The sequence below is a fragment of the Raphanus sativus genome, chromosome 2, assembly GCF_000801105.2.
Source record: "Raphanus sativus cultivar WK10039 chromosome 2, ASM80110v3, whole genome shotgun sequence".
In the NCBI taxonomy this organism is placed as follows: domain Eukaryota; kingdom Viridiplantae; phylum Streptophyta; class Magnoliopsida; order Brassicales; family Brassicaceae; genus Raphanus; species Raphanus sativus.
In genome coordinates this window covers 32,610,125-32,636,015 of record NC_079512.1, presented here as the reverse complement: position 1 = coordinate 32,636,015, position 25,891 = coordinate 32,610,125, and the positions used below count along the sequence as shown (strand labels likewise).

The following is a 25,891-nucleotide window of genomic DNA, read 5'->3' as shown; positions in this document are numbered from 1 at the left end:
TGCATATGTTATTTAAATGTATTAGTAGTAATAGTATTAACTTAATAAAAAGCATCCAATAGTGGATAACCACTTGGTCACACAGACTAGTTACAATATTAAAAAAACGCCGGGAACGAATAAAGTAAAAGCAAGAAAGCGCACCAAACAAAGCAATGTTAATAAATTACGATGGTTTCAGTAACTTTTTATCTTAAACTTTTACCCATTTGCTTCAAAACTAGTACTAATACATTTTTATTGATTAAATAAGTAAGCACATCTTGTCCGAGTGGAGCTGGCAACCGACAGAGATGCTGGTTGTCCACAAATGTATTGGGGAAACTCGATTTGACGGACACCGGATCTGTAGGTTGTCAGTTATCATGGACACGTGTCGATATCTGATAGTATGTTTCTTTTTGTCCACATCTTTATTTTCTATCTATATGACCCCATAACTTTCACTTCTTACTTGCAGAGATGCTAATCAGCAACTACAAGAGCATCATATAATAATCCCATAATGTTCACGAATTAATATACTAGAATTTTATAAGAAATTCTGATTTTTTTTTTTGACAAAAATTCTGATTTTATTACTTATGTATAAACAGATATATATGCGTCGTACTATGAAGACAAGTTGTATATAATTTAATAACTACTGAACTGAAAAAATTTAAAATCCAATAGAAAATTTTCAGAATAATGAAATCAAACTTGTTATCTATTGGAAGATTTTCTATTCCCGCATAGAATTATAACCACTATGTTAGTATGTTATATAATTATATGTAGTGGCCTTGAAATGAATTTAAAGTTTTTACCAAAAGAAGAAAGAATTTACCTAATGCTGTTTCTAAAAATAAAAGTGCGATATACTAGACAGCTAGTGAGTCAGGTCTAGGTTATATAGATCACTATAGGCATAACATAAAATGGCAAATTTAATAAAAAGCATTGAAATAATAATAATAAAGACGATTATCGAATATTAAGCATAAAATGTTGCTAAAAAAAGCATAAAATATAAAATTTTATTTTGTTTTCTCTCTCCCCTCATTCATGATAAATCTAGGGTTTCTGAGAGAAGTTCCCAGAAATCTGTATCACACACCCTCTTCCCAAAATCTCTCTTCTTCTCTTTATCTATTTCGACGGATAGATAAGATACAAATATATATATACACACACAAATAGAAAAACACATCAATCCAAGCGCATACACATACAAATCAAGAGGTTAAATCTTTAAATCCGTTTTAAGTTTTTCGTTGATCCATTAATTTCTATTTACTGCGGAAATAGCTTCCTTTTTCCTTCTACAAGTCGATTTTAATTTTAAGATTTCATCCTTTTCGCTGTTCATGTTATTCTGAACCATACACAATTCATCTAATTAATTTTAACATTTAGATAGTATTCTTATTTTATAGAGTGAACAAATCTGTTTTTGTGATTAAACTAAAGCAGAAGATTATTTATGATCAGGATTAAATAAGGATGGTGAGGGGAAAGACTGAGATGAAGAGGATAGAGAACGCAACGAGCAGGCAAGTGACCTTCTCCAAGAGAAGAAATGGACTTTTGAAGAAAGCTTTCGAGTTATCAGTCCTTTGTGATGCCGAAGTTGCTTTGATCATCTTCTCTCCAAGTTCCAAACTCTATGAGTTCTCTAGCTCTGGGTACGTTCATATGTCTCTTGTCCTCTCCTCTAAAACTCACTGATCACTCGATTAGGGGGTAATCTGGTCTGATGTTACTGTAGATTCAACGGATTAAATTTGATTATGTGGTTGTTAAACTCGTGATAGAAAAAAAAAAACTCGTGATAGAGAGTGTTTCAATGGTGATTTTTGTTAGTAGAAAAGTAGAAAGGAGAAAGAAAAATGGAATACTTTTGTAGGATTGTAGTTTAGGAATCAGATTTAACATGGCACTGGAACCTAGGACATATAATGTATGGATTGTAGTTTAGGAATCAGATTTACTTTTGTGAGCCATCCACTTCATGCTGTAGATGACTTGATCTATCCGACTAACACACAGTCTCTCTCTCTCTCTCTCTGATGAGATATTTTGATCTGGAAACTTTAATTTTTATAGATACCTGATTTTTATCCATTTATAACAAAGAAAAGTCAATGCTATCCTACATATGATATCTAGTTAGTTTATGACTTTTGACTCTGAGCATAGTGTCCTCTAGTTACTCAAACTAGGCCTATACGTTTTATCAAAATATCATACTATAGGAAGTACTAGTTAGTTCCTTATTTAGACGTGTTACAAGTGTGTGTCTGTGTGTGTTTGGTTCTCTATATAGGTAATTATAAGCTGCCCAAAAAATATATAGGTAACTATATAGTGTGCACAGTATTAGTATATATATATTTTATTACAAACATTTTAAATATGGATGGATTACTCATCTATGTATGAACAGACATGCGTAAGCATGTTGAGTACATGATGTAAAACATTTGTACTCTGATAAATATGCGAGGCTACAATCTTCTTTTGATATGTGTGTATTATATATGTATGTAAATATGTGAAAGTGTGGCAACAAAGAGAGATTTTGCTTCACTTTTCACCCACAAACGCTTTACTTAAAACAATGACAGTGAAGGAGTCAGCGCATGTGTGTAAATCAGAATTGTATTCACTATTTCTATGTTTTCTCTTATTTTTATGTATTAATTTAGTTATAAATTTACTGATCATTTTGTTTAATAAACAATTATGCTTATTAGACATATAAAAGAGTAAAACGACTAGACACTTCAAGAATATACGTGTATTCACGTGTCTTTTGAGCAAAGCCAAGAGAGGTTAATCACAATTAACTAGGCATTCTTAACCACATAATCATAGTGTTAACACAGCGTTTAATGATATTTAAAGGGCAGAGGTTATTAATTTCAGTATCGATCTGAGCATGTCCATGTGCATCTATATATACATCTACCTGTATGTATATATATGTAATAGTGTATGATGTTGGATCATAAAGTTTAACTTCTACGTTGCTATTGTTTTTACTATCTTTTGCATTTTGAAGTAATGAGGAACAAATCTTAATATAGAACAAGAGGAAACTTTTTCTGTTTTATTTAATCAAATGAGAAGATTTTGTTTCACAAAATTTTGTGGTATCCAAAAAGAATATATTAATTATATATATACATGATTAATTCTCTTTGTTTTTCTTATTACATTGTAGAATACTTAGGCAGTTAGGTGGGTGACAGTTCTTTGAGTAAAATGAAAAAGTATCTGAGTGAAAACAATAACATTTTAGATGATTGTAATAAGTCAAATCTTTGCTTCTTATAATTACTATAATTGTCAAAATGGTTTAATATTGAATGCCCTTAGAAAATGCGATAAACTATATATAATTTCGCGTAGATATTTTACTTTTTTCCATTCACATTTTTAGTTTTAAGTTCTGATAGCATAATGTTCAATATAGTGACTTTGTTTGCTTGCTGGAAATTAAAGTGAAAAGGCTTACGTTTTTGACTCAACATTTTAGTTTCCTTGATTTTCACTTAATTATTTTCAGTATGGCAAAAACAATAGAACGATACCAGAGACGAGTCAAAGAAATTGGAATTAACCACAAGAGAGATGATAATTCTCAGGTAATCAAAACTCCTACTCAATCTTTGATTTTAGTTATGCTTCGAATTTATTCTCATTCATATTTTGGTTTACAGCAATCAAGAGGCGAAACATATGGTTTAACAAAAAAGATTGAGCAGCTAGAGATATCTAAACGGTTTGGAACGCATATTGTCGTATGGGCAATTACTTACTGATATAAATTAGAACATATCATGCTACATGTATATCAATTGCAGAAAATTGCTTGGAGAAGGTATTGATGCATGTTCTATTGAGGAGCTGCAACAACTAGAGAATCAGTTGGAACGGGGCTTGACCAGGATAAGAGCCAAGAAGGTACCTTATTTACAAAACTAAAGACCGCATAATATCACACCAAATGTTCATTTTCTGGAACACTACCAAATATTCATTTTTTTGGAACAATACCAAATGTTCATTTAGTGTCAATTTGTATAACATATATATATATATATATATATATATATATATATTCATTCTTGCGTACACCACTTATCAATTCCCTTGGTAAGTTTTTGCATTTTCAAGTACACATTAGTTAAACCAAGATTCAGTATATCATTGCTGTCTATATGCATGATTTGCATGGCTTCACTAATGATATTATCAACCTCAAGATAATATTGTAATAAAAAGTATCTACAACGCAATTGCATGTAGTGTGGATATATGGCTTAAAGATTCATTGGAATGTACATGCGAAGCTGTATACATTCATCAAATTATTTTAACTATGCAAATTTTTGCTTACATATATTTGTATATTCAATTGTTTTCAGTACCAATTACTCCGTGAAGAAATTGAGAAGTTGAAGGAAGAGGTAAACAAAATTCACATTTACTCTTTTTATTTCTATATATGTGTGTGACATACCTATTCATATAATGATATAAGAAATTATATTTAGTTTCGATTTACAATACTTCAAAGTAAGAAAAATACTCTGTTGCTTGTCAAAATCTTAGGAGAGGAATCTCATCAATGAAAATAAAGAACTGAAGGAGAAGGTAAATATTTGTTTTCCTCTCGTCGTAAATGTTACTATTGTAATGAATGAATTTTTTTTTCTGATTAAGAGCTTTGGTTAATTGTAAATAAAAGTTGCATGGGATGGGAGCAATAGTAGTAGCATCATCATCATCAACCTTATCATCATCAGAAATGAACATGGATGAAAATGACAACATGGAAGTGGAGACTGGTTTGTTCATTGGACCTCCTGAGACAAGACAATCCAAGAAAACCCCTCCTCAAAACTAATTATCAAGAATGTGTGTTGATCTTTGTTTTTATATATTTTCCTCCAAAACTCTGAGATGTCAGAAAGTTACATACCTACTACGGTACTACCTAGTGTATTTAACTTGTTCTAAGTCCAGGAGTTAAACTTTATAAAAACATTACCTGCAAAATAAATATGTTTCTACTTTGTATTCAAACCTATTAAATATATTTGTGTAACTCGGTTCGAACCAATTATGTCAGTACGAGTTCTAATGTTGTTCATTTTGAAAGCTTAAGATGGAAATTCGAAATTAGAAAGTGTTGTAGAGTAGTCAACGGGAACCACTAGACATTAATTAACAAGCAAAGGTGCAATGTAACTTGGAGTTGGAGCCAAAGGTGTAAATTCAAATAAGTCTATTTAATAATGGAAATCGATAAAGAATATGGAATTAACAAAGAGAGAGAGAGAGAGAGAGAGAGAGAGAAATCGGCGCAGAAAAAATTCTACACAAAATACTTAAAAAAAAAGAAAACGAAAAGTCTAGAAGGAAAAATGATCATCTGAAAATCATTTACAAGCATCTCAATACTTTCCTAGAGAAAGCTGAGAACTATCTAAAACGTTTCCTACAATTTAAACTCTCTTATAGACTTATAGTGAAATTACAATTGACTTGAAGTTGATCCTTATTCAAAGGTACAGTACATATATACAATTTTAAACCGGGTATATAAAACCTTTTTTAATTTATGTTAAAAACCAACATACATTGAACAAAACCGAATTGGTGAAGCATTAGCTTGATTTTCAAGTTAACGTAATCTAAAGAGAATAAAAATGATTAGCCACCACTAATAAGCCTTCTGGATTGGGGTCCACGTCAATATGTTTGTGTTTTCCACAAAAAGAAAAAGTGAAGACAGTCGAGTACTGTCACTTTCAGACGAATTTGGTTCTGTAAAGACTTTAATACATTTCCCTCTTTACCAGCTTTTTTTCTTGCTTTCCTTTAAACTGCAATTTCTATATTCTCTCATATTACAATGTTATCTCCTTTTGTTACACATCCATCACTGCCGTGGGTTTCAAGCTTTTGTCAAACATATGGGTTGCATCATCTCTTCTCGAAGAAAGAAACCGGCGACAAAAGAGTCGCCGGAGTACCGTCCTCGCTTCCAAGTTCCTCCATCAACTTCAACAGTGATAGCTAATGATGATGATGATGATGATGATGAAGCACATAAAGTCTCAGAAAAGGTGAGTGATAAGTTAGGTCTTAAGGAGCTGAAAAGAGAAGAGAGCGTCCTTGTCGTTAATCCTCCTCCTCCTCGCTCATCGGAATTAGCTGACTCCGGTTGGCCGCCGTGGCTTATCCCCCACGCTGGTGAAGCGCTTGTTGGTTGGCTTCCTCGCCCTGAATCTCACTTCGAGAAGCAAGAACAAGTATCTCGCTCTCTCTCTCTCTCTTCTCTTTCTAAGACTCTGCCTCTCCTTATTTGATAAAACATACACTTGTATGTATCTGCAACAACAGATTGGAAGAGGAACATTCAGCAAGGTGTTCAAAGCTAGAGATCTTCTCCGCAACAAGACCGTAGCTCTCAAGAGAATCCGTTTCGATCTAAACGACTCAGAGAGCATCAGGTGCATAGCTAGAGAGATCATAATCCTACGCAAGCTAGACCATCCAAACATCATTAAACTAGAAGGGCTCATGCTTGTAGAACACGACTCCTCTATCCTATACATGATCTTTGAGTACATGGAACATGACCTCTTACGACTCTCTTCATTACTCGGTGTTGAATTCTCTGAGCCTCAGGTAACTATTTTCATAACCACTTTTATTAAAAAAAGCTTTGTATCAATATCAATCTTCTTATGTCAGGTTAAATGCTACATGAGGCAGCTCTTTAGAGGTCTTGATCATTGTCACACTAACCATGTACTCCATAGAGATATAAAAAGCTCTAATCTTCTCATAAACCAACATGGAGTCCTCAAGATTGCTGATTTTGGGTTATCGACGTTTTTCGATCCTCATAACAGTGTTCCTTTGACTACAAACGTTGTAACTCTATGGTACAGACCTCCTGAGCTTTTGCTTGGAGCTTCTCATTACAGTGTTGGCATCGACATGTGGAGCACAGGCTGTGTACTAGGTGAGATATACGCTGGAAAGCCTATTCTTCCTGGTAAAAACGAGGTAAACCAGTTACAGTCTTGTTCTTATCAGATAAGCAAAGTCTCAGACCTTTTTTTTAAATCTGTGTTAAGACAGAACAACTGCAAAAGATATTCGAGTTGTGTGGATCACCTACAGAAGACTATTGGACAAAGCTGAAGATTTCTGCTCCATTGAGACCAATGTTCCCATACGGATCAAATATAGCAGAGACATTCAAAGAGTTTCCGGTTCCTGTTATCTCGCTTCTAGAGACTTTGCTCTCTATAGATCCAGATCTTCGAGGCACTGCTGCTACTGCTCTCAACAGCGAGGTACTTTTGGATTTTGAATCGTTACATATGTTCCCTCTGGTTTTTTGTTGTTGTTCTTAATAGCTTCTGCCACCGTGAAACAGTACTTCAACACTGAGCCATTGGCTTGCGATCCATCTTCTCTATCAAAGTACGCTCCCAGTAAAGAAATGGACATTAAGAAGCTCGGTGAAGCTACAAAGCAAGCTTCACAAATTAGAAGAGGAGACGAACCACAAGCAGATTCTTCTAGCAGAGAAACTTCATATACAAATTCATACGAGGAAGAGGAGACTACCAGTTTACAAGATCATTCTCCTATACAAATGCAAAGAGCTACGGACATGGCAACCGATGATGAAACTGGAGCAGAAGAAGACTCTTACAGGGATCCATATGGACACAACCAGAATATGGAGGAAGACATACCTTTGCCAATGAGTCCATCTAGAGTTAACTCAAAAGCAACAATTCTATCTAGCGTTTATGAGAATGGGACATCTTCTTCGGAGAGAGTAGGCATCATGCACACATTGATTGAAGATTGTACTGTCAATTAGATTCAAATATTGAGAGAGAGAAAAAAAAACAGATTCAAAACACATAATAAAACATTCTTTGCTTTTATTCCTCAAGTCATAAGAGAATCCAATCCAAAAAGACACAAACAAGTACTCCGGTTTCATTGGAAGAATGGTTGCCATTGAAGGGTTTCTCCAGCAAACATTGGAATGATATCCCCAAAGGAGAAGGAGAAAGCCTCTGGAACCTTCCAAGGAGCTCTTTTGAGAGTGATCTTTGACGAGTTTCTCGGAAGGCCATAGAAATCAGGTCCATTGAAGCTTGTGAAAGCTTCCAACTTGTCAAGAGCACCAGCCTATACATTAAACAAACATATATGAATGAACATAAGGAGGAAACTTCAAACGAAGAGAGTACACTGTTGTTTGTTGCTTACCTCATCAAAGACCTTGGCGTATAAGGACAAGGCAACGGGGGCGCTGTAAATACCAGCACAACCGCAGGATGATTCTTTTCTTCTCCGTTCATGTGGAGCACTATCTGTGCCTAGGAAGAACTTCTTGCTTCCACTAGTCACAGCTTTAACAATGGCTTCTCCTGTAGAAATTGAAAGTAAAATCAATGATGTTGAGAAGTAAAATCTCAGTGTTCTATAGGGAAGGGAAGTGAAGAACATACGGTGTATCTCTCTTTTGAGAACGGGAAGGCAGTAGTTGTGAGGTTGTAATCCACCTTGGAAAAGAGCGTTCCTGTTGAGAAGGAGATGTTGTGGTGTGACTGTTGCACCCACAAACCCTTTGCAAGATTCAACAAAGTTCACAGCATCCATGGTGGTGATGTGTTCCATCACTACTTTAAGCTGTGGAAGGCGCTGGATTAGAGGCTGGAGAACTGTCTCAATGAAGATTTTCTCGCGGTCAAAGATATCAATATTTGGATCTGTGACCTCTCCATGAACCTAACAAAAACATTACTTAGAAAAAAGGTCTAAAAATATAACAAAGTCTAATCTGGTGTGTGATTTTATTTACCAGCAGAGGCATGTTTTGTTTGACCATCTCTTCAAGTACTGGTAAGCATTTTCCAAAGAGGTCTGTGACACCATCTTGAGAATTGGTAGTGGCTCCAGCAGGGTAGAGCTTCACCGCATAAACCACACCACTTTCCCCTATAATAAAAAAAAAAGATTATATTATACATAAACTGAACATTTACAAGTACAACCTCAATTCAAAAGATGAAGAAACAAATGGCAAAGGTATTTACGGGCAAGCTTGATTTCATCAGGATGGGTTTTGTCAGTCAAATAAAGAGTCATTAATGGATCAAAGCTGCTCCCATGTGGCAAAGCTTTCGTGATGGATTCATGGTAAGTAATGGCAGCTGCAGTGGTTGTAACAGGCGGTTTCAGATTTGGCATCACAATCGCTCTCTTAAAGTTACTCGCACTACACATGCAACACAGCCCATTTCCATCAGACAAACACACAAGCATCAAAGATATACATAGATTCTAGTATAGGAAAAGCAGTGAAATGAAGAAAAAACAATTAAACAAATGCAAATTCATCTTAATATAAAAATAAAATAAAATGAAGGAGGTTATATATGACCTGTGGGGAACAACAGCCTGAAGAAGATCACCGTCACGGAGATGAAGATGCCAATCATCAGGTTGGGTGATCGTGAGTTCCATTCTTACTGCTCTCTGCTTCAGTTTCTTACAAGAGCTGTCAAGTTTTTGAGATCCAAATCCCTTATACAAAAGAATAGATATATTAAGAGGTTGTCATCACAAGACCGAAATCAAAAAGGTTACACATTGATTGAATAATAAGAGACTCAAAGAGTGGAAAAAGAAGGATACAGAGTTACATACACTACAAGGGGAAGCCAAAGACCTTATCATCACAACAAGACGTTTCAAGATTCCCCCACCTGTTCAAAAAAGTGGAACATCAAAAGAGAGAGAGACATTTCAAATGCAAAATTATTACAAGAACTGAACTTTGTTCGTTTAGAATTAGTCCTAACATCAGATTCCAACTGATAAAGTTGCCAACTTTCTAAAAAGATTCAATGGATGAAAACAGAGCAGTACAGTAAGTGTTAGTCTGAGCAGCAATGGAGAGTTCTAAACAGACAGGTGAAAACCAAATTTCAACGAAATAGAAGATCATCAACAGACAGATGTAATCTATAGAGTAGCCAAAAACGAAATGGAAAATCAATATCATAAAACCACCATTCGAACCTGAATGCTATACTATACCCTCTCCTTTATCGCAGAAAATGAGACTGAACGCTTGAGAGAGAGAGAGGGCATAAATTATCGGTTAATAGCGTTGGTTTTCTGTTCATGCGATCTCGGTTTAGTAAACTAACCGGTTTGTGTAAAATATGATTTTTTGTTTTTTGAAACAATGTAAAAATATGATTATCAGCAGTAACTTTTAGAATCGAATGCCGACGACATAGGTAATACTATTTTTACTAAAAGCCATTTTGACTAAAAGTCATATGATGATCGTTACGGATATTAACATTTATTGTAGACGTGAGAAAAGTAGCATTGTGGAAAATTGATCCCCCATTTTCAAATTTTCACCTCTAGTTTCTAGTGAGACCAAGTCCTCAACGATTCAGTCTTTCACCAAACGACTTTATTTGAATAACTTTAACACTCAATTAAAAAAAAAATCGTTAATTCATATACGGATATAGTCGCACCGTATCCGTCTAATTTCAGAGCTTGCACGCATCCTAGCCGGTTTAGGTGACTAAGTCAACCTCGGACAGACAAGACTCTTAACTTTTTGTAACATGTTAGAGAAGCTTAACTCATCCAGCTAACCTCGACCGCCGGAATCCACCTTCACCTTGGAATCTTGTTTGTTGCAGCTTCAACCATATTGCAACGAATGAACGTGCATTTTCTTAACATTTCAGGACGGGCTAGAAGAGTTAAAAAAAAAAAACAATTCAAGAACAGTACTAAATAATCTGTTTTTGTTCTGTTTCATATAATGAATATGATTTTGCACTCAAAGGAGAATACTCCAGTCACTTATATGAATGCTAAGTATTTTTAAACTGAGTTGAGCAAAGGCAGAGAGAATACATGACATAAGATTATACAAGCATCACGCAAATTTGTACATGTAGAGAATACTTCCATCTTTAACGAGCCTCTAATTCAGTTATTGACACGTCATTAACAGAATGACCAACATATCTTCCTGTATATTGACTTGATTCTAGTCCCTCAGAGTCAGAGTCCAGCTCGTGTCTGCTCCGAGGGATGTATCTTGGTAGGCGAGGCACTGGTAGAGTGATTGTGTTACTAGTGAGCATCAAGATGATAGTTGATAACATTGGACGGTCTTCTGGATTTTCTTGTACACATAAGAGAGCAATATGGATGCATCTAGCGACTTCATTACTCTGATAGTTCCTTCCAATAGCCGGATCCACCAGCTCTAGTGGCGATCCGTTTCTCCAAAGCCTCCAAGCCTAACATAATGAACAATCAAGAAACTCGGTCATATGTTGAAACATATTATTTATAGAGAAAAAAAAGTTGTTGTTTTGTGTTCAAAAAAAAAAAGTTGTTGTTTTCCTTCATACTCACATAAGAGACCAAGTTGCCAGTAGTACTAGTTTCATCCATCAGGTAAGCCCCGCTGTTTTTCTTGCCACTTATAATCTCGAGAACTAAGACTCCAAAGCTGTAAATGTCAGATTTCATGGAGTACTGACCTTGCATTGCATACTCTGGAGACATGTAACCACTAAAAACATACAACTCAAGGTTAATATACCGTTAGAAAAAGGTTCAACAAACTTTGCGTGTTGTTTGTGAGCAGAACTTACTATGTTCCAGCTATCCTGCTGGTATTGCCTCGAGTTTGCTCCATTCCAAAGATCGTCGACAATCCAAAATCTGAAATCTTTGGGTTCATATTGGCATCTAAGAGAATGTTGCTGGCTTTGAGGTCACGATGTATGATTGTGAGCTGTGAATCTCGATGAAGATAAAGTATTCCTCGAGCAATCCCTCCAATTATTTTGTACCGCCGAGTCCAATCGAGTTGGTTTTGCTTTTCAGAGTCTGTTCATCTCCATGTAACGATCAATCAGTTTAAAAGCTGAAGAAGAATCATTCCAATAAGAAAAAAACTATTTTAAGGGAACCATACCAAACAGGAAACAGTTAAGGCTTTTATTGGGGACAAACTCATAGATCAGAATCTTTTCCTCTCCTTCCAAACAAAACCCAAGAAGCCTGACAAGATTCCTGTGTTGAAGCTTTGACACAAGAACAGCTTCGTTCTTGAACTCTCTTATCCCTTGTCTTGACTTTTTGGATAGTCGCTTCACAGCCACTACAGTTCCATTTGAAAGCGTACCCTACATACCATTTTGAATGCAAAAAAAACATCGCCCGTTATTGTGAAAACATGTATAGTAACATAGAAAAATGGAAAACAGAGACCTCCTCACCTTGTAAACCTCACCGAATCCACCTTCACCGAGCTTATTACTCCTCGAAAACTTGTTTGTTGCAGCTTCAATTGTCTTAAAGTCATATTGAGATGAATGTGTAGTTGAAATATCACTATCAGCTGCAAATCAAGGAAAAAAATATATGCTTATAATGAAAGGTAACAACAAGAGATAAACACACAAGAAACTAACATTCAACTTGAGTTCTTTGCATTGGCTTTCTCCTCCGACAAAGAACAACTCCTAGAACAAGAAGGATAAAGACGGTAACAACAGTTGGGACTGTAATCGCCGCAGCAACTCCAGATGAGATTCCTTTGCTACCTTCTCATAATCACAGAACAAAATAATCTCATATGTTTCAGTTATTTATATAATAATAAATTTTCTTTCAATTTGAAAACACTTACCATTATCGGTGGTGCTGGCCTGATCATCTGCAGGAGGAGAAGCCACAGGAGGAAGAGGATGAGGAGGAGGAGGAGGAGGAGGAGGAGAAGCCACAGTGATATTATCAAAGGCCTTAGAGTATGTATACAAGTCCCACCTGAAAAAGCAGCTTGGCCGCATAACAACGCCTCCTTGTTTCTGACCACAACATGCCTGGTAGGCCCTTGCGCTCTGCCGCAGACAGTTATCACAATCACCAGAGGAAAGATCTGGTGTGCATTGCATCAAAGCGTATATGTTCTCGAGAGCTGTCAAGGATGCAACATCAGCCTTGTAATGGTTATTACTAGAGGACGGTGTGCTTTTTGCTGTGGATGCTGCATTTATCATACCAACAACTAACTCGTCCCATACTGTCCTGAACTCTGTCAGATTTGAGTTGATATCTCCTGTGTTAGTGAACACTGCAGACGGGTCCAGATCCGCAGATCCTACGAAAGAAGTGTTGGAGTAGCGGACATAGCAAAGCGTGGGGTCACCAGGCCACGTAAACGCGTTTGTTTGGTTAAGACAATTCTGTATCAAACCATCAGACGCGGTTTTGATACAGTCGGAACAGTCCTCTGAAGTTGATCCAGGGATGCACATCCCCATTGCGTAGACACGGTTGGGTTCTTGTCCGATGGAACCGTTGAAGAAGAGGCCCTCTTGAGTCGTGACGTTGGATGGAAGTGAAGAGAGGATGAGCCGGCGGTTTGTGTCGTAAGTACCATTTGGACGAAAATACCCATTCTCATTTATACATGTTTGTGCTGAAACCGAAGCAACGTGAAAGAGGACAAAACAGAGCTTAGAAAATAAACTCCTCTGCTTCATAATTCACTTTAAGATCTGTGTCTAAGTATACACGCATCTGTTCGTTTCTTACAAGTTTTAAACAGCGAATGGACGATCCTCAAACTTCACGATAAGTCAATAGTCAAAAGTCAACGCCAATATAATAATGTTGAATATTCAAACGTGGACTCAGAATACTGACGACATAAGTGGTACTATTTTACTGTAAGCCATTGAATAAAAGACAGATGAAGTTGATGATCAGGTGGGCACCAGTTTTTGTATACATTCATGATTTAGTCAGAATAATGAATTATTCGATTCGATTTAATTATTTATCACAATATTTGATGTCTGGTTATTCAGAAATTTTATATTTTTATATCCATACAAATAAAAATAAATAAAAATTTATTTAATTTTTTTAATTAAGACAAAATTAAAAATTTAATGAATAAAAATATTTTTAAACTTACATAAATTATTATAAATATATAATTTATATATATAATTTTTTAAATATATGTATATATGCATATAATGAATCACATCGAAAATTCATCTTTAGAAATATTTGCATTTATGATTTTTTATAGACATTGCATGTGAATATATTTTTTGAATCATAGAACTATAAATATTCAGACTTTTCGGTTCGAATAAAATGTATAACAAATCGAATCACATTTTACGGATATTTTGTCGGGTCCTAGTTACATATATCATTTTCATTGTAGCGTGAGAATAGTTGCATTGTGTGGAATTGACTCCCACTTTATCTATCTTATTAAAGCTAAAGTACAATTTCGGTGTGTTTGAATATTTGGATAAAAGTATTAAAAAAATTTGGTGTGTTTGGAAATATGGATTGTAGGCTTTTTAAAAAAAAATAATTTTGTTTGGAAACAAAGATAGTAGTATTAAACAGAAAAAATAATGGGCTTAAGTTATTAAGTCCATTATAAAAGAATGTTGTCAATATATATAAGAAAAATACAATACAAAGCCCAATTTGAAATACCAACTCAAATTATGATTTTTATATTTCATATTAAGTTTTAAAAATATAATATATTAATTATTTATATGATGATACATATTAAACTATTAATTATATAATTATATGATTACTTATATGATGGTACATATAAAATACGATTAATTATACGATGAAATTATACGATATATAATAATGACTAAGAATGGGTTTTCAGACATCCATACGGGTTTGGTTCTGATCGGTTTGCGTTTCGGGTTTTCGAGGTCAAAGATTTCAGTCCTATTAGGATGTTTCTAAATTTTTGTTTGAGTTTGATTCGGATCTTTGCGGGTTTGGTTTGGGTTTGGATAACCTATTTAAATTATTTTTATAGTTTTAAATCACTATATATTTTAAATTTTTCAAAATCTATAAATAAAGTACCTATAAATTTAAATAACATATGTCAGAATACCTAAGCTTAATATATCAATTGGTTTGATTTAAAATTTTGGATACGAAATCAATAATTATTTTAAGTATTTTTGGTGATTTGAGTATACTTTAACTATTTCAGATATTTGTTTTTTACTATCTATATATATTTTCAAGTATTTTAAACCAATTTAAAAGTATCATTCTTGATGTTTTATATACGTAAATATAAAAATAATTAATATATAAGTATATAAATATATTTTTAGATAAATTCAGGTACATGAATACTTCGGTTCGGATCCGATTCGGTTCTCTAACTAACAAAATTTTGAATAATTCGAATATTTAATCAATTTATGTTCAGGTTTGGTACTATATTTACGGATCGGTATCAACTCTGTTTCTCGGATTCATTTTGCCAAACCCTAATAATTACATGAAAAACAAATATCATCATATTTTTAAAATATACATCCGAGGAGGTGCAGAGATCAAAGTCTATAATCATTTATTTTAATAACAAACCAAATAAATATGTTGATTGAAAAGCGAATAAAATAAAACTAGAAAAATACATAGTTTACCAGAGACACTCTATGTGTTGAATTTATTATAAAGAAAATTTTATTAAAATAAATAAATTCAATAATTACAAACAAATAATATATTTCATAAAAGTGAAAAAATAATACTCGCGCTTTCGAAGCGCGGATAAAAATTCTAGTTACAATTAAAGTACTTGTCATTAAAGCCTCTAATGTAAAGGCTAGCCTAAAATCAAAGTATGGACCAAAGTGACTCAATAAGTCTTCATACCAAATTACGCGTTTCAGTACAAGATGATATGATGTTGATACTGTCGTCTCAAATTTTTGTAGGCTCTCAAAATTAACCCAAATTACGCGTTCCACTACAAGATGATATGATGTTGATACCAATTAGTGTTGTCTCAAATTTTTGTAGGCTCTCAAAATTAACTGTATATATAAAGAAGTAAGGACATAGACATAGTTAGTATTAAAAGCTAATAGATACCTTTTATATATGCAACTTTTTCTGAAATGATAAAAATCTAGTTCAAATTTTAATCCCTATGCTGTTTAAAGCTTGTACGAAAGCATGACTGGTAGTCCCTTGCGCTCTGTTGGAGACAGTTATCACAATCCCAAGAAGAAAGATCTGGCGTGCATTGCATCACAGCGTATATATTTTCGAGAAATCTCCTGTCTGCAACATCAGCTTTGTAATGGTTACTACTAGAGGATGGTGTGCTTTTTGCTGAACTCTGTTAGATTTCAGTTGATATCTCATGTGTTGAAGAGCACTGAAGGCGGGTGAAGATCCGCAGAGCCTAAGAAATAAGTGTTGGAGTACCGGTAATAGCAAAATCGTGGGGGTTACCAGGCCACATAAACGTGTTTGTTTGGTTAGGACAATTCTGTATCAAATATCAGAAGCAGACTTGATACAATCAAAACAATCAAAATGTAGTATTAGTGAATTAAAAATCCTCAACACATCAAAGTCTACTTAATAGTAAAAATTATATCCGAAAATCAATATCCTAAGAATGCCATTAGACCAGAATGCAAGATAGGAAGATGACAAACATTACCACAATTTAAAATCACACAAAATAAGAAAATATAATAGAATCATAACTCAGATTCGCATCACAAAGAATATTTCCTCTGTTCAACGAGGCTCTAAATCAGAAATTGTCACGTCACTACCAGAATAACCAACAGATCTTTGTCCTGTGAATTGACTTGAATCGTATCCTTCAGATACCTGATCTAGTTTGTTCCTGCTATACATGAAAGAACTCGGAAAGCGAGGCAGTGGTATAGTCATTGTGTTACTAATGAGCATCAAAATGATAGTTGATAACATTGGACGGTCATCTGGATTATCTTGAACACATAAGAGTGCAATATGGATGCATCTAGTGACTTCATTACTCTGATAATTCCTTCCAATGGCCGGATCCACCAGCTCTAGTGGTGACACATTTCTCCAAAGCCTCCAAGCCTAGCAAAAAATGAACGATAAAGAACCATTTATCATCATATGTTTAACGATGTTAATTTGGTATGCTCACATTGTTGACCAAGTTTCCAGCAGTAGTAGTTTCATCCATCTGGTAGAGGCCGCTGTTCTTTTTTCCGCTTATAATCTCGAGAACTAAGACTCCAAAACTATAAATGTCAGATTTCATGGAGAACTGGCCTTGCATTGCATACTCAGGAGACATGTAAGCGCTGACAAACATACAAAATATGATTAATAATATTCAATAGAAAAATGCTTAAGTAACTAATGATCTTGTTGTGCATTACGAGCATAAGTTACTAGGTTCCAGCAATTTTGCTGGTATTGCCTTGAGTTTGGTCCATTTCAAAGATTGTGGACAACCCAAAATCTGAAATTTTGGGGTTCATATCAGCATCTAAGAGAATGTTGCTGGCTTTGAGATCACGGTGTATGATTGTGAGCTGTGAATCTTGATGAAGATAAAGAATTCCTCGAGCAATCCCTTCGATGATTTTGTACCTCTGAATCCAGTCTAGGTGACTTTGCCTGTCAGGGTCTGCTCATATTCGTATATGACTAATCAGTTAAAATTTTGAAGTACAATCCTTCAATTAAGAAAAAAAAGCCTATTGAAGGAAACCATACCGAATAGGGAATAGTCAAGGCTTTTGTTGGGGACAAACTCATAGATCAGAATCTTCTCCTCTCCTTCCAAACAGAATCCAAGAAGTCTGACAAGATTCCTGTGTTGAAGTTTTGAGACAAGAACAGCCTCGTTCTTGAACTCTCTTATCCCTTGTCCTGACTTTTCCGACAGTCGCTTCACAGCCACTTCTGTTCCATCTGAAAGCGTACCCTACAATACCATTAATTGAAACAAGAATAGCCAGTTATTTTCATAACCTATAGTAACTTAGAAAAATGAAAATAGAGACTTCCTCACCTTATAAACTTCGCCAAATCCACCTTCACCGAGCTTATTACTACTCGAAAACTTGTTTGTTGCAGCTTCAATTGTCTTTAAGTCGTATTGCGATGAATGTGGAGTTGAAATATCACTATCAGCTGCAAAGCAAGGGTTGTCTTACTTTTATTTATATAAGCTTCTAAGAGAAGAAACAACAAAAGCTATATAAACAGAAGATACTAACATTCAACTTGAGTTCTTTGCATTGACTTTCTTCTCCAACAAAGAAAAACTCCAAGAACAAGAAGTATAAAGACGGTAACAACAATTGGAACCGTGATGTCCGCAACAACTTTAGATGAGTTTCTTTTCCTATCTGCTAATAACACAAAGAAAAACAATGTCATTATATATCAAAAGGACTATGGCCGTTGTGTCAGAGTTCCCTAGTCCGAATAACCACTGGGACAATACTAATATTACATGATGTGGTTTTGGACCAGAGGGGATAACGAGCCCCAGCTCTGAACCTACTGGTATCAAAAAAAAAATTCATCATTTTTCAGTTGGAAAACTTACCAGTATCAATGGTGTTGTCATGATCAGGTTGTGGCACAGCCACAGGAGGAAGAGGAGCAAGAGCTGGAGAAGAAGAAGAAGAAGAAGAAGCCACCGTAAAATTAACAAAAGAAGCCGTAGAGTATGAATACAACTCCCACCGGAAAAAGCAGACTGGCCTCAAAATACGAGTTCCTCGCTTCTGAAGACAGCATGAGTGGAAGTCATTTGCGCTCTGTCTCAGACAGATCTTACAATCACGAGAAGAAACATCCGGCGTGCATTGCATCAAAGCATACATACTCAGAGAACTTGTCAAGGCTGCAATATTAGCTGTGTAATGGTTATTACTAGAGAACGGTGTGTTTTTTCCAGTGGAGGCAACATCAATCATACGAGCAATCAAGTCTTCCCATGTTTTCTTGAACTCTGTTATATTCGAGGCTATATCTTCACCGTTTGTGACCATACGACGCGGAGTTAGATCATCAGATCCTAAGGAAGAAGTGTCGGAGTAGCGGACAAGGCAAAGCGTGGGATCACCTAGCCACGTAAACGCGTTTGTTTGGTTAGGACAGCTCTGTATCAAACCATCAGACGCGATCTTGATACAGTCGGAACAGTCCTGTGGAGCTGATCCTGGGATGCACATCCCTGTTGCGTCTACACGGTTGGGTTGTTGTCCGATTGCACCGTTGAAGAAGAGGCCATCTTGAGACGTGACGTTGGAAGGAAGTGAAGAGAGGATGAGACGGCGGTTTGAGACGTAAGTATCGTTTGGCCTGAAATGCCCGTTGTCCATACATACGTCTTGTGCTGAAACCGAAGTAACGACAAAGGTTACGAAGACAAAACAGAGGATTGAAAACAAACTCCTCTGTTTCATAATTTACTTAAAAGAATGTAGCAAAAAAAGCAAAATCTTTGTCTTTGGTATTTCACTCATATGTTCGTCTCTTATCAGCTGCCTTTAATAGCAAATGGAAGTTTCTATGAAAACAGTGATCCTCAAACTTTCAGAAACGGCACACGATAAGCAGTGCCGTGCGAAGGCTATTAGGGGCCTGAGGCAAAAATGATTTAATTTATCTCAAACAATAGTATTATTTTTTTAATATGAACCAGAAAATAATTTTTTAATGATTTTTACATTATGTTTAAGAAAAAATTGATCTTATGAAGATTAACGGTAAATGTTATATTTTGGTTACAACTAAAAATTTATAAATATAAACTCAAACACTATATGGAAGAAGTGTTTTTGACATATAAAACAATAAGACAAATAAATTAATGTCTACAACAATTAAACAGAAATGATTGTATTATTAAAAAGTATTAAAGCTAGTATGTTTTTCATTGATCATATTATCATTTTGATTGTATTATTATTTATGAATATGGGGGCCCCAAATTGTATTGATATGAGAGGGGGCCTGAGACCAATGCCTCAAAAATAACAAGGTGAGCACGGCTCTGACGATAAGTCAAAAAGTCAAAGTCAGGTTCTTTTAACCCTTACCGCACTTTCAACAAGAACCGCTCCTTCTCTTCTATCTTAATAAAAATATATACGCACAGATGAAAGAAAAAAGACTAAGACTTGTACGTGGGATAAACTTATTCACAAGAAGACCTGAAGACTCGAACCATTAAAGGGCACTTCCATCTTTAAACACGGCATCGCCTTGTCCTGAAGACATGGTAACTACTGTTTATAATTCTCGAATTAAACTCGAGGAAAACAAAACTCGATTGAAAGAAGTACCAGTTTTAAGATTTGTATATTTTGATTGTGCGAGTTAATACATTATAACTTATTCACCGGTATTTATACTTCTTCAAAAAATCCAATATATTTTTATCTCTAGAAAAACTATCTTATCTACTACCTCAAAGTTGATAATACAGCCAAACAAATGTGGTCTTTTCCTGATGCATTGAGATTTAAGTCATTTCTAGAATCAACACTAATCTTATCACGGCTATTTGTTTGTTTCTGTTCTTGAAGATGATCCCTGATGGATTTTATTACAGATTAATGAAGTTAATGTTTAGATTATAATTAGAGCCTAATCAACTACAGCTCAAGGTTGTGGAAACCCTCACATGCATAAACATCTTCTCTGGTCCCATACCAAAGAATGTTAACTTCCCATATCTCCTGAGTTTTTCGAGAAACCGTCTCACAATCTTCCTTCCACATAGTTTCTCAAAACTGGAGAATTTGGAGTCTGGACTTGAAAAATGAGTTACATAGGCAATGCTCATCTTTGTTGGCCTTCCTACCAATAAAAGTTCCATTCCCACAAGAGTCCCAGAAATGAAATGTAATTATTATATATCTTAGGGTTAAAGATGGCAATCCCAAAATCCTAATCCGCCAAACTAGTATTCTTCAAAGTCATACTCACAAGACTAATATATCTTGTTTTACTTTCCAACTAGGTTCATAACTGACATCCATGTGTCCAAGGTTCTTAACAAAAAGTCCAACATGATCTCATCACTCAGGTAAATCTAAAACCTTCTGGATGAAAAGAATCAGACACACCCGTACAATCTCCAAAAAAAACATGATTAATAACAAGAGCTTCATTTTCTCGATCATCCTCTGTTTTCTTCTTACAATCAAAACAAGTGCCATCCTCGTCTCTGCTCAAGATCAACTGTGCTTGGCCAAAAGATCTTTTAACACAAACAGCACGTTCAACAAGAACCGTCTCCTTCTCCTCTCTTATCTTCCTCCTAACGTCACTCCTCAAAACAACTTCTTCTACAATGCTTCTCTAGGCCAAGACCGAGACAGAATCTACGCTCTAGCGATGTGTATCCCTGACACCGAAACAGAGGATTGCTCAAACTGCGTCAAGACAACTTCCGATGGACTTATCACGACCTGCCCTAACAGCACCGAAGCTTTTCACTGGTCGGGCGATGAAAAGACTCTCTGTTTCGTACGTTACTCCACCCGTTCTTTCATCGGCTCACCAGATATGGACCCGCGTCAGATTCTTCCCAACGCTACGGATATCAGATCGAACTTGACAGACTTTGATGGGATTTGGCAAGATTTGATGCTTCGAATAGTGGAATCAGCTTCATCAAAGTACTACGAAGCTGAGACCAGACCCTTGACAAGCACGAGTTCTGGAGATACGACGGTGATCTACACGATCATGCAGTGTACTTCTGATGTATCTAACGCTGAGTGCAGCACTTGTTTGAGAAATAGCGTTGGGGATTATCAGAACTGTTGCCGTGGGAAACAAGGAGGTCTTGTTACTCGTCCAAATTGCATTTTCCGTTGGGAGTTTTATCCTTTTTACGGAGCCTTCCGTAACACTTCACCATCGGCTAAGAAAGGTTAGAAAAAAAAATTCAAGAACGTTATAAAATACTCTGTTTTGTCCTGTTTAATATATTGATATGCTTTTGTAGACGGTTCTTCAGCATTGAAAATTGTCGTCCCAGTTCTTGTCGTTGCTTCCTTATTGATTCTAGCCGTAGTTGGATACGTTCTTTATGGGAGGAGGAGGAAGAAAAAGAAGGACAGTTTGAGAGAGACTTATCAAGAACTTGATAGTGAGTTTCTTGATTTATTTGTTTATCAGAGTTTTTTTTTTCAGTTTTTAATGTTTATTAACTTTGTATGCAGCTGCAGAAGTTGATGCTCTATCTTCATTGAAATTCGATTTCCGTGTTATTCAAGCTGCTACTAGTGACTTCTCTGAAGAGAATAAGCTAGGGGAAGGTGGATTTGGTCCAGTGTACAAGGTGAATAAGCCTGTTTTGATATTCTACGTACGACTACAATTATATATCGATATCTAAAAATGTTTTCTAATCATCAATGTGAAGGGAAAGTTTCGAGACGGGCAAGAAGTAGCGGTGAAGAGACTGGCCCTAGGTTCAGGGCAAGGAGAAGAAGAGTTCAAGAACGAGGTTTTATTATTATCTAAGCTTCAACATAGGAATCTAGTTAAGCTACTAGGTTTTTGCTTGAAAGGCGAAGAAAGACTTCTGATCTACGAGTTTGTACCCAACTCAAGCCTTGATCATTTCATATTCGAGGTAGCCAAACAAGACCATTCACTGTCTTTGAAGGCTAGTTGGAGTACACGGTACAGCATTATCGAAAACATAGCTAGAGGGATTCTCTATCTACATGAAGATTCTCGTCTCAAGATCATTCACCGCGACTTGAAACCTAGTAACATTCTTTTAGATTATCAGATGAACCCCAAGATTTCAGATTTTGGGATGGCGAGGTTGTTCGAGTCAGATGATCAGACACAAGGGGTAACAACAAGCAGAGTCATGGGAACTTAGTAAGCTCTCCATTACAACTTATCTATGATTTAAAGTTGGTCTTTTTTTTTGTTTACTTTACATTTTCCGCTAGCTGCAGCGGTTATATGCCACCGGAGTACATAGCACAAGGACGGTTGTCGGTTAAAACCGATGTTTACAGTTACGGTGTTATGGTTCTCGAGATCATATGTGGTCGGAAGAACAATAGCTTTCAGCCAAGTGGTGTAGCTTTCCATGTAAGTTAAAAACTCAAGTCGACAAGCTTGACCCCAACAAGCAGTACTATTGTATTTTTTTTTTTTGTCAACGCAGTACTATTGTATTATTATTCTCTTTATAAAGTTACTTATTTTTACTACAAAAAAACGGGTATAGGCGTGGACAAATTGGCGGGGAGATAGAGCACTGGACATTGTAGATTCAGTGATCACAGAGAATGTATCAAGAAACGAGATGATGAAATGCATCAACATAGGACTGTTATGCGTACAAGAGAGTGTGACGAGAAGACCAAACATGAACTCAGTAGTTCATTGGCTCAAGAGTAACTCTGTGACTCTTCCGGTTCCATCAACACCTGCGTATGTTGTTCATAGCGATTCAGGTGAAGCTTCCCGGGTTTCGCAGTCGACGGTCAATGTTTCAATCACTGAGCTTGAGCCACGTTAAAAGATTGTTTATTTATACGCGCTTGATTGTAAAGTTTCGGTTTGTTTTTTTTTTTTTTGTTGATTATGCTCTCATAAGCTCTGCTTTTTCTGTATGATTTGTTTATGTTTTTTACATTAAAGCCTGTAGATATCACAAACGTCAAAAGACTTTTTTTTTTTCAAAAAAAAAATTAAAATCAAAAGACTTTATATTGACATGTAAATTCTAAAATAGAGTAAACCAAGTCAGTTACATTAAACCGGAAAAGGACCTTAGGTTCGGTTCGGCAAGTTCATGATCGAGGTTATAGCGACGAGGTGGCTTAAGTTATCCAAATAGAGTGTTAACTCCACTTGTTAGCCCCAAAATGAAGACACATGGCCCAGCTCATTCAAAGACTGGTGAGAACACGTGGCAGTATCTGGTGCTCAGAAAAATGTTCCAAAGAGAGTGTCCTGATTTGGGCAAGGGAAGTGTGAAACGTGAAGCAATCCAACCCCTTTTAAGCACACAAAGAAACAACCTAACCTAATACGCATCATAAAGTTCCCTAGATTCCAGAAAGTAAAAAATTCAAAGGCTAAAGCTCCAAGCAAGCTCGATTATTATTTGTTAAAAAGTTACAAGCTTTCTACTTTGGTTTCAGTGTGTTGTCCGAACGAACACGCTTAGAAATCGCGTGAGATTTGTGGTTCCGAAGCCTCCGCAAAAAAGAGAGAAGGGTCTCTCTGTATTTTAGGGCTAACTTTCTTTCTGAAAAAAAAAATTGAAGCTTTGATTCAAGAGAGAGAGAGAGAGAGAGAGAGTAGAGATGTGTAGTTTGTCGGCGAGTCTGTTGTTACCAACAAAGCTGAAACCAGCTTTTTCCGACAACCGGAGTAACAGTAACAGCAACAGCTCACTCTTTCTGGCCAATACAAGATCCAAGAGGAAAAGCCATTCGATTGTTCCCGTAAGAACCTTTTTTTTCCTTAATTTGAGTCTCGTCGTTTGTTTAGAATTAGACATTTCTTGTTGCATCTGAGCATCTAATTCTATTTCTGGATATAATCTGAGTGTCTAGACAAGTGATTCCTGGATCAAAAGTAAAGGACACATATTTGATTTTATCTTTAAAAGGGTTTTTTTTTTTGGATTTTGTGTGCAGATGGCAAGGTTGTTTGGACCGGCGCTTTTCGAATCATCCAAGTTGAAAGTATTGTTTTTAGGAGTTGACGAGAAGAAGCATCCCTTAACGCTTCCAAGAACTTATACCCTCACTCACAGTGACATTACTGCTAAACTAACTTTAGCTATTTCTCACTCCATTAACAATTCTCAGGTAACCAAAAAGATGAGTAATAATATTAAGGAACATTGAAATGGTTTAGTGTTATAGGCTGTATCTGTAATGGTTTCAGCAATTTTTTAAGTTGCTTTTGATGTGTTTAAAAAAAAAAATGCTCTTAATATAGTTGCAAGGATGGGCAAATAAGCTATACCGAGATGAAGTCGTAGCAGAATGGAAGAAAGTGAAAGGGAAAATGTCTCTCCACGTTCACTGTCACATAAGCGGTGGCCATTTCCTTCTAGATCTATTCGCAAAGTTTAGATACTACATCTTTTGCAAAGAGCTACCAGTGGTGAGTAACTTTCCATAAGTCAAAAAAAAGTAACTCTTTTAACTATGATTTGTTTTTTTTTGATAATTTTAGGTGTTGAATGCTTTTGTCCATGGAGATGTAAACTTGTTGAACCACCATCCTGAGCTACAAGAAGCTCTTGTTTATGTTTATTTCCATTCCAACGTCAATGAGTTCAACAGAGTCGAATGTTGGGGTCCGCTTTGGGAAGCTACTTCTCCTGATGGTCGTCACAGGACTCAAACTCTTCCTGAGATGCAGTGCGTGGATGAATGCACTTGTTGTGCTCCACCGATCAGCTCGATTCCGTGGTCTCATAGTCTTAGTAATAATGAAGGTGTTGATAGCTACTACTCTGGGACTCAGGTGGAGGGAATGTCTACTCCTAATCCGGAGAAACTCTAGTCATTTTAACCGATATACAACTTTCTGTTAAAAAAACCTTTTTGGTGGATGGATCTAATATAGGTTTTGGTTTGGTTTGGTGTACATAATGTTGGTATAGGAAAATAATGAAATGGTTAATATACTACTATTCATAAAAATCATCACCAACACCACACAAAGTAAAGTTGATTAGAATTAGGACACAAGTCACCGATGTAACACCACGTGAAACCAAGAAGAGACGTGAAGGCAAAGAGAGATTAAGGAGTGAGTGACGGCAAAAAAAGAATCGTCTGGTTTACAATACGAAACGTACTGACCACTCCTTGCTTTTTTCTAATGATTCCAAATCATTCTTTTGGATTTTTATTTGGTCTAATACTTTCCCTCACAATCTTCTTCT

General features: G+C 35.8%; 7 protein-coding genes across 11 annotated transcripts; 4 read left to right on the top strand and 3 right to left on the bottom strand.

The window, feature by feature from the left end:
- The first annotated feature begins 1,033 nt into the window (after positions 1-1,033).
- On the top strand, positions 1,034-5,064 carry LOC108816421 (agamous-like MADS-box protein AGL19). Its single transcript, XM_018588997.2, has 8 exons — positions 1,034-1,224; positions 1,474-1,667; positions 3,554-3,632; positions 3,708-3,769; positions 3,852-3,951; positions 4,416-4,457; positions 4,603-4,644; positions 4,739-5,064. Exons 2-8 carry the CDS (start codon positions 1,486-1,488, stop codon positions 4,895-4,897), a joined length of 666 nt encoding a protein of 221 aa, XP_018444499.2. The 5' UTR covers positions 1,034-1,224; positions 1,474-1,485; the 3' UTR covers positions 4,898-5,064.
- An 871-nt stretch (positions 5,065-5,935) lies between these two features.
- LOC108816388 (probable serine/threonine-protein kinase At1g54610) lies at positions 5,936-7,970 on the top strand. Its single transcript, XM_018588966.2, has 5 exons — positions 5,936-6,308; positions 6,400-6,687; positions 6,754-7,071; positions 7,143-7,364; positions 7,448-7,970. The coding sequence occupies exons 1-5, from the start codon at positions 5,970-5,972 to the stop codon at positions 7,901-7,903; spliced, it is 1,623 nt and encodes a 540-aa protein (XP_018444468.2). The 5' UTR covers positions 5,936-5,969; the 3' UTR covers positions 7,904-7,970.
- Positions 7,877-10,195, bottom strand: LOC108816399 (dihydroorotase, mitochondrial). 2 transcript variants are annotated; one of them, XM_018588977.2, is made up of 8 exons: positions 10,120-10,195; positions 9,745-9,803; positions 9,479-9,621; positions 9,132-9,313; positions 8,897-9,033; positions 8,544-8,823; positions 8,302-8,462; positions 7,877-8,220 (listed from the first exon to the last, which is right to left on the bottom strand). In XM_018588977.2, exons 2-8 carry the CDS (start codon positions 9,772-9,774, stop codon positions 8,026-8,028), a joined length of 1,128 nt encoding a protein of 375 aa, XP_018444479.2. In that variant the 5' UTR covers positions 9,775-9,803; positions 10,120-10,195; the 3' UTR covers positions 7,877-8,025. The 2 variants fall into 2 exon arrangements, with proteins under 2 accessions (XP_018444479.2, XP_056859129.1); XM_057003149.1 differs by having other exon boundaries at positions 9,745-9,798; positions 10,118-10,173.
- Positions 10,196-10,852: 657 nt separating this feature from the next.
- Positions 10,853-13,656, bottom strand: LOC108817349 (cysteine-rich receptor-like protein kinase 11). The gene is made up of 7 exons (XM_018590017.2): positions 12,782-13,656; positions 12,564-12,695; positions 12,369-12,490; positions 12,065-12,275; positions 11,739-11,976; positions 11,497-11,656; positions 10,853-11,378 (listed from the first exon to the last, which is right to left on the bottom strand). The coding sequence occupies exons 1-7, from the start codon at positions 13,635-13,637 to the stop codon at positions 11,046-11,048; spliced, it is 2,052 nt and encodes a 683-aa protein (XP_018445519.2). The 5' UTR covers positions 13,638-13,656; the 3' UTR covers positions 10,853-11,045.
- Positions 13,657-16,521: 2,865 nt separating this feature from the next.
- LOC108817335 (cysteine-rich receptor-like protein kinase 11) lies at positions 16,522-19,500 on the bottom strand. 3 transcript variants are annotated; one of them, XM_018589998.2, is made up of 7 exons: positions 18,536-19,499; positions 18,201-18,335; positions 17,993-18,114; positions 17,695-17,905; positions 17,368-17,605; positions 17,117-17,276; positions 16,522-17,046 (listed from the first exon to the last, which is right to left on the bottom strand). In XM_018589998.2, the coding sequence occupies exons 1-7, from the start codon at positions 19,398-19,400 to the stop codon at positions 16,711-16,713; spliced, it is 2,067 nt and encodes a 688-aa protein (XP_018445500.2). In that variant the 5' UTR covers positions 19,401-19,499; the 3' UTR covers positions 16,522-16,710. The 3 variants fall into 3 exon arrangements, with proteins under 3 accessions (XP_018445500.2, XP_018445506.2, XP_056859128.1); XM_018590004.2 differs by having other exon boundaries at positions 18,201-18,332; XM_057003148.1 differs by lacking the exons at positions 16,522-17,046; positions 17,117-17,276 and having other exon boundaries at positions 17,367-17,605; positions 18,201-18,332; positions 18,536-19,500.
- A 1,477-nt stretch (positions 19,501-20,977) lies between these two features.
- LOC108840885 (cysteine-rich receptor-like protein kinase 44) lies at positions 20,978-23,594 on the top strand. Of its 2 annotated transcripts, none has more exons than XM_057003146.1 (6): positions 20,978-21,880; positions 21,956-22,099; positions 22,173-22,291; positions 22,376-22,845; positions 22,920-23,064; positions 23,204-23,594. In XM_057003146.1, exons 1-6 carry the CDS (start codon positions 21,049-21,051, stop codon positions 23,495-23,497), a joined length of 2,004 nt encoding a protein of 667 aa, XP_056859126.1. In that variant the 5' UTR covers positions 20,978-21,048; the 3' UTR covers positions 23,498-23,594. The 2 variants fall into 2 exon arrangements, with proteins under 2 accessions (XP_056859126.1, XP_056859127.1); XM_057003147.1 differs by having other exon boundaries at positions 20,979-21,880; positions 22,926-23,064.
- A 364-nt stretch (positions 23,595-23,958) lies between these two features.
- LOC108843007 (magnesium dechelatase SGR1, chloroplastic) lies at positions 23,959-25,646 on the top strand. The gene is made up of 4 exons (XM_018616080.2): positions 23,959-24,431; positions 24,627-24,800; positions 24,934-25,101; positions 25,174-25,646. Exons 1-4 carry the CDS (start codon positions 24,291-24,293, stop codon positions 25,504-25,506), a joined length of 816 nt encoding a protein of 271 aa, XP_018471582.1. The 5' UTR covers positions 23,959-24,290; the 3' UTR covers positions 25,507-25,646.
- Positions 25,647-25,891: the final 245 nt, after the last annotated feature.

What these genes read in the sequence shown, in the direction of transcription:
- LOC108816421 (XM_018588997.2), top strand. Translation starts at nt 1,486, where the DNA reads ATGGTGAGGGGAAAGACTGAGATGAAGAGGATAGAGAACGCAACGAGC. An exon ending in CCAGGATAAGAGCCAAGAAG is followed by an intron (nt 3,952 to 4,415) that starts GTACCTTATTTA and finishes AATTGTTTTCAG; the next exon opens with TACCAATTACTCCGTGAAGA. An exon ending in TTGAGAAGTTGAAGGAAGAG is followed by an intron (nt 4,458 to 4,602) that starts GTAAACAAAATT and finishes TCAAAATCTTAG; the next exon opens with GAGAGGAATCTCATCAATGA.
- LOC108816388 (XM_018588966.2), top strand. Translation starts at nt 5,970, where the DNA reads ATGGGTTGCATCATCTCTTCTCGAAGAAAGAAACCGGCGACAAAAGAG. An exon ending in ACTTCGAGAAGCAAGAACAA is followed by an intron (nt 6,309 to 6,399) that starts GTATCTCGCTCT and finishes CTGCAACAACAG; the next exon opens with ATTGGAAGAGGAACATTCAG. An exon ending in TTCTTCCTGGTAAAAACGAG is followed by an intron (nt 7,072 to 7,142) that starts GTAAACCAGTTA and finishes ATCTGTGTTAAG; the next exon opens with ACAGAACAACTGCAAAAGAT.
- LOC108816399 (XM_018588977.2), bottom strand. Translation starts at nt 9,774, where the DNA reads ATGATAAGGTCTTTGGCTTCCCCTTGTAGT. An exon ending in CTTTGGCTTCCCCTTGTAGT is followed by an intron (nt 9,622 to 9,744) that starts GTATGTAACTCT and finishes CTTTTGTATAAG; the next exon opens with GGATTTGGATCTCAAAAACT. An exon ending in CAGGCTGTTGTTCCCCACAG is followed by an intron (nt 9,314 to 9,478) that starts GTCATATATAAC and finishes TTGCATGTGTAG; the next exon opens with TGCGAGTAACTTTAAGAGAG.
- LOC108817349 (XM_018590017.2), bottom strand. Translation starts at nt 13,637, where the DNA reads ATGAAGCAGAGGAGTTTATTTTCTAAGCTCTGTTTTGTCCTCTTTCAC. An exon ending in GCAAAGAACTCAAGTTGAAT is followed by an intron (nt 12,491 to 12,563) that starts GTTAGTTTCTTG and finishes CTTGATTTGCAG; the next exon opens with CTGATAGTGATATTTCAACT. An exon ending in AGCAGGATAGCTGGAACATA is followed by an intron (nt 11,657 to 11,738) that starts GTAAGTTCTGCT and finishes GTATGTTTTTAG; the next exon opens with TGGTTACATGTCTCCAGAGT.
- LOC108817335 (XM_018589998.2), bottom strand. Translation starts at nt 19,400, where the DNA reads ATGAAACAGAGGAGTTTGTTTTCAATCCTCTGTTTTGTCTTCGTAACC. An exon ending in AGCAAAATTGCTGGAACCTA is followed by an intron (nt 17,277 to 17,367) that starts GTAACTTATGCT and finishes TATGTTTGTCAG; the next exon opens with CGCTTACATGTCTCCTGAGT. An exon ending in CTGGAAACTTGGTCAACAAT is followed by an intron (nt 17,047 to 17,116) that starts GTGAGCATACCA and finishes ATTTTTTGCTAG; the next exon opens with GCTTGGAGGCTTTGGAGAAA.
- LOC108840885 (XM_057003146.1), top strand. Translation starts at nt 21,049, where the DNA reads ATGAAAAGAATCAGACACACCCGTACAATCTCCAAAAAAAACATGATT. An exon ending in TTCACCATCGGCTAAGAAAG is followed by an intron (nt 21,881 to 21,955) that starts GTTAGAAAAAAA and finishes ATGCTTTTGTAG; the next exon opens with ACGGTTCTTCAGCATTGAAA. An exon ending in CAAGTGGTGTAGCTTTCCAT is followed by an intron (nt 23,065 to 23,203) that starts GTAAGTTAAAAA and finishes AAACGGGTATAG; the next exon opens with GCGTGGACAAATTGGCGGGG.
- LOC108843007 (XM_018616080.2), top strand. Translation starts at nt 24,291, where the DNA reads ATGTGTAGTTTGTCGGCGAGTCTGTTGTTACCAACAAAGCTGAAACCA. An exon ending in AAAGCCATTCGATTGTTCCC is followed by an intron (nt 24,432 to 24,626) that starts GTAAGAACCTTT and finishes TTTTGTGTGCAG; the next exon opens with ATGGCAAGGTTGTTTGGACC. An exon ending in ACTCCATTAACAATTCTCAG is followed by an intron (nt 24,801 to 24,933) that starts GTAACCAAAAAG and finishes CTCTTAATATAG; the next exon opens with TTGCAAGGATGGGCAAATAA.